At 40.2% G+C, this 2,500-nt stretch overlaps 1 protein-coding gene across 1 annotated transcript in view; it reads left to right on the top strand.

The window, feature by feature from the left end:
* LOC138015291 (ATP-dependent translocase ABCB1-like) overlaps nucleotides 1-2,500 on the top strand; it is a 49,210-nt gene that overhangs the window by 45,747 nt on the left and 963 nt on the right. The window contains exons 24-27 of the mRNA XM_068862278.1: nucleotides 251-448; nucleotides 555-761; nucleotides 1,370-1,516; nucleotides 1,869-2,500. The exon at nucleotides 1,869-2,500 is cut by the window's right edge and continues 963 nt beyond it. Coding sequence (XP_068718379.1) covers nucleotides 251-448; nucleotides 555-761; nucleotides 1,370-1,516; nucleotides 1,869-2,066 — 750 coding nt within the window. The 3' untranslated portion in view covers nucleotides 2,067-2,500. The remainder of the gene's footprint in view (nucleotides 1-250; nucleotides 449-554; nucleotides 762-1,369; nucleotides 1,517-1,868) is intronic.

Below are 2,500 nucleotides of genomic sequence, written 5' to 3' on the forward strand. Positions count from 1 at the left end.
TTTCTTTGCAGTTTCTGTGTGTACTTTGAGAAGTAAAAGATCTAAACCATTGCGCCTTATAGAGTAGTTGTGTGAAGACTTCATAAAATTATCTCTAAACAGATCTGGAGCAATATTATGTACGCACTTAAATACAAAAGTGCCCCAGGTCCCATGTCCTGACTGACTTGTATCTAACGTCAAAAACCTCTGGTCGAACAGGTCACAGTTTTGCCATCTATAATAGTTCGTATCTTTTGCTTTCTTAAAGGGCACCGTAACAGGCACAATTCAGCTACGAAGCGTACGTTTCCGCTATCCAACCCGGCCGAATGTCAAGGTATTGCGAGGATTAACACTGTCTGTTCAGAAAGGACAAAAACTTGCCCTTGTTGGTTCGAGTGGTTGTGGGAAAAGTACAGTTGTTTCGCTGTTGGAAAGATTCTATGATGCCGAGGACGGAGAAGTGGTAAGTTAGAGAGTAAAACAGTCAACTCTTTCAATAGCTGTAAGTCAAGTCTCTGAAGATGGACATTGAGGGTAAAGCTGCAATTGATTTTGTTTTATACTCTTAGGCGATTGATGGTAACAATGTTCGAACTCTGAATATTCAGTGGTTGCGCTCGAGAATTGGTATCGTTTCACAAGAGCCCATCTTGTTTGGCTTCAGCATTGCTGATAACATTGCTTACGGCGACAACTCACGTGACGTAACAAGGGATGAAATTGAAGCTGCTGCAAAGGCTGCTAACATACACAGCTTCATTAATACTCTTCCAAAGGTAAGTGCCTGTTGATTTAGCTTTACTTATTATAGACGGTGATTTTTGAAGCTTGAACCTTGTTGGACTTCGTTGAAACAAACAGTTCAAAGGGGAATGAGTCGCAATTGCAATACAGGAAGTGGTTCTAAGCATGCTCCAAAACCGACGCAACGCAAGCATATCCGTAGGGCGCGTTTTTGGTGTCAAATTCAAACATGTATTCGGCAATTCAACATTTATTTCGGTTATTCAAACCTTCAATTCAATTGAATATTTGAATTGTCGAATTGAAAGTTTAAATGGCATACATGTTTGAACTTTGAAGGTTTGAATTGCCGAACTGAATGTTTGAATTGCCGAATTGAACGTTTGAATTGCATGTTTGAATTTTAATTTTTGCGCGAAAAACGAGCCATGCATCCGGGCTCTTATTCCATGTAGTTGATAAGTCACAGCTGCGCCTCAGTTTCTTTGTATAATCTTAAAGTATCGAATGCAGAAAAGTTGTTGTTTTTTTTTGCCTCAATTCTATAACGATCATTTGGGCCATAACAGTAGTATCCATTGACCTGGTTGGTCAATATGTGATCTGTATTTTTGTTTACAAGATGGTGTTTTTTAAATAGGGTTATGAAACTCTTGTTGGAGACAAAGGAACTTTGATATCAGGGGGACAGAAGCAGAGAATATCTATCGCCAGAGCACTGATCCGGAACCCACAAATACTACTGCTTGATGAGGCTACGTCGGCGTTGGATACAGAAAGCGAAAAGGTACGACCGTACGGCCAAGAGTGGATTGAATGTAATAGTTGAAGCTAGTAGTACTTTGGTACCCAACATTGTTTGCTTATTTTGAGTGCAAGATCGTCTCACCTAACTCTGTTTAGATTTGACAATGTCAAGAAGAGAGGTCAAGATTTTCGTAATACGCTCTTAACCGAATACTTGACTTACATGTATCGGCTAAAATTCGCTATTGTCCCTGTGACTATAAAAATTTAAATCAGTAAAAAACAAATTTAAATCTCAGTATTTAAGCACGAACACCACGTCTGTATTAGCTTGAATTCAATTCTATGGTTGCTAACTTTAGCTCACATAGATTTTGTTTTTCACAAATCAGGTTGTTCAACAAGCACTTGATGCAGCCAGTGAGGGTCGCACAGCCATCATTATTGCTCATCGGTTGTCCACTGTACAGAACGCTGACATCATTGCAGTCATACATCACGGGCGCGTGGCAGAGCAAGGAACGCATCAAGAGCTGTTAGCCCTTAAAGGAATTTACTATGGCCTTGTTATGGGGCAAATGCAAAGCTAAAATCATTAGTTCGGGGATTTGTAGTCCTGGCTCATTTCTTAAGTTTCTGGGAGCGTGCGTTCTGACTTGCGTCAGGCACCAAAAGATACGACGGCTGTTCTCCTAACTTGAGGAGCCTCGCAATGTAAATAAGCGTTATTTTTCTTTTCGAAGCTCTTTGCCTGGTGACTAATCCGTTTTTATCAATCGCTCTGCGAGAACTGTTTTCACTGTTCACGTTTGTCGGTACAACTCCTGTAAAACACGATTTCTTAGATGCCAGTATTTTGCGTTAGACAAATCCAGTTTGTGAAATATGGAATTACCAGATGATCATTGAGCACTGGGAAAAGGACACGTACCCAGAGTAATAGGAGAGGGATTTATCTATGCAAAGTTGACCAGCTACGTAAAACGATAATATTATTCGGATGCGAACTTTGTATTTATTCAGG

This window comes from Montipora capricornis, chromosome 9 (genome assembly GCF_036669925.1).
Source record: "Montipora capricornis isolate CH-2021 chromosome 9, ASM3666992v2, whole genome shotgun sequence".
Lineage (NCBI taxonomy): Eukaryota > Metazoa > Cnidaria > Anthozoa > Scleractinia > Acroporidae > Montipora > Montipora capricornis.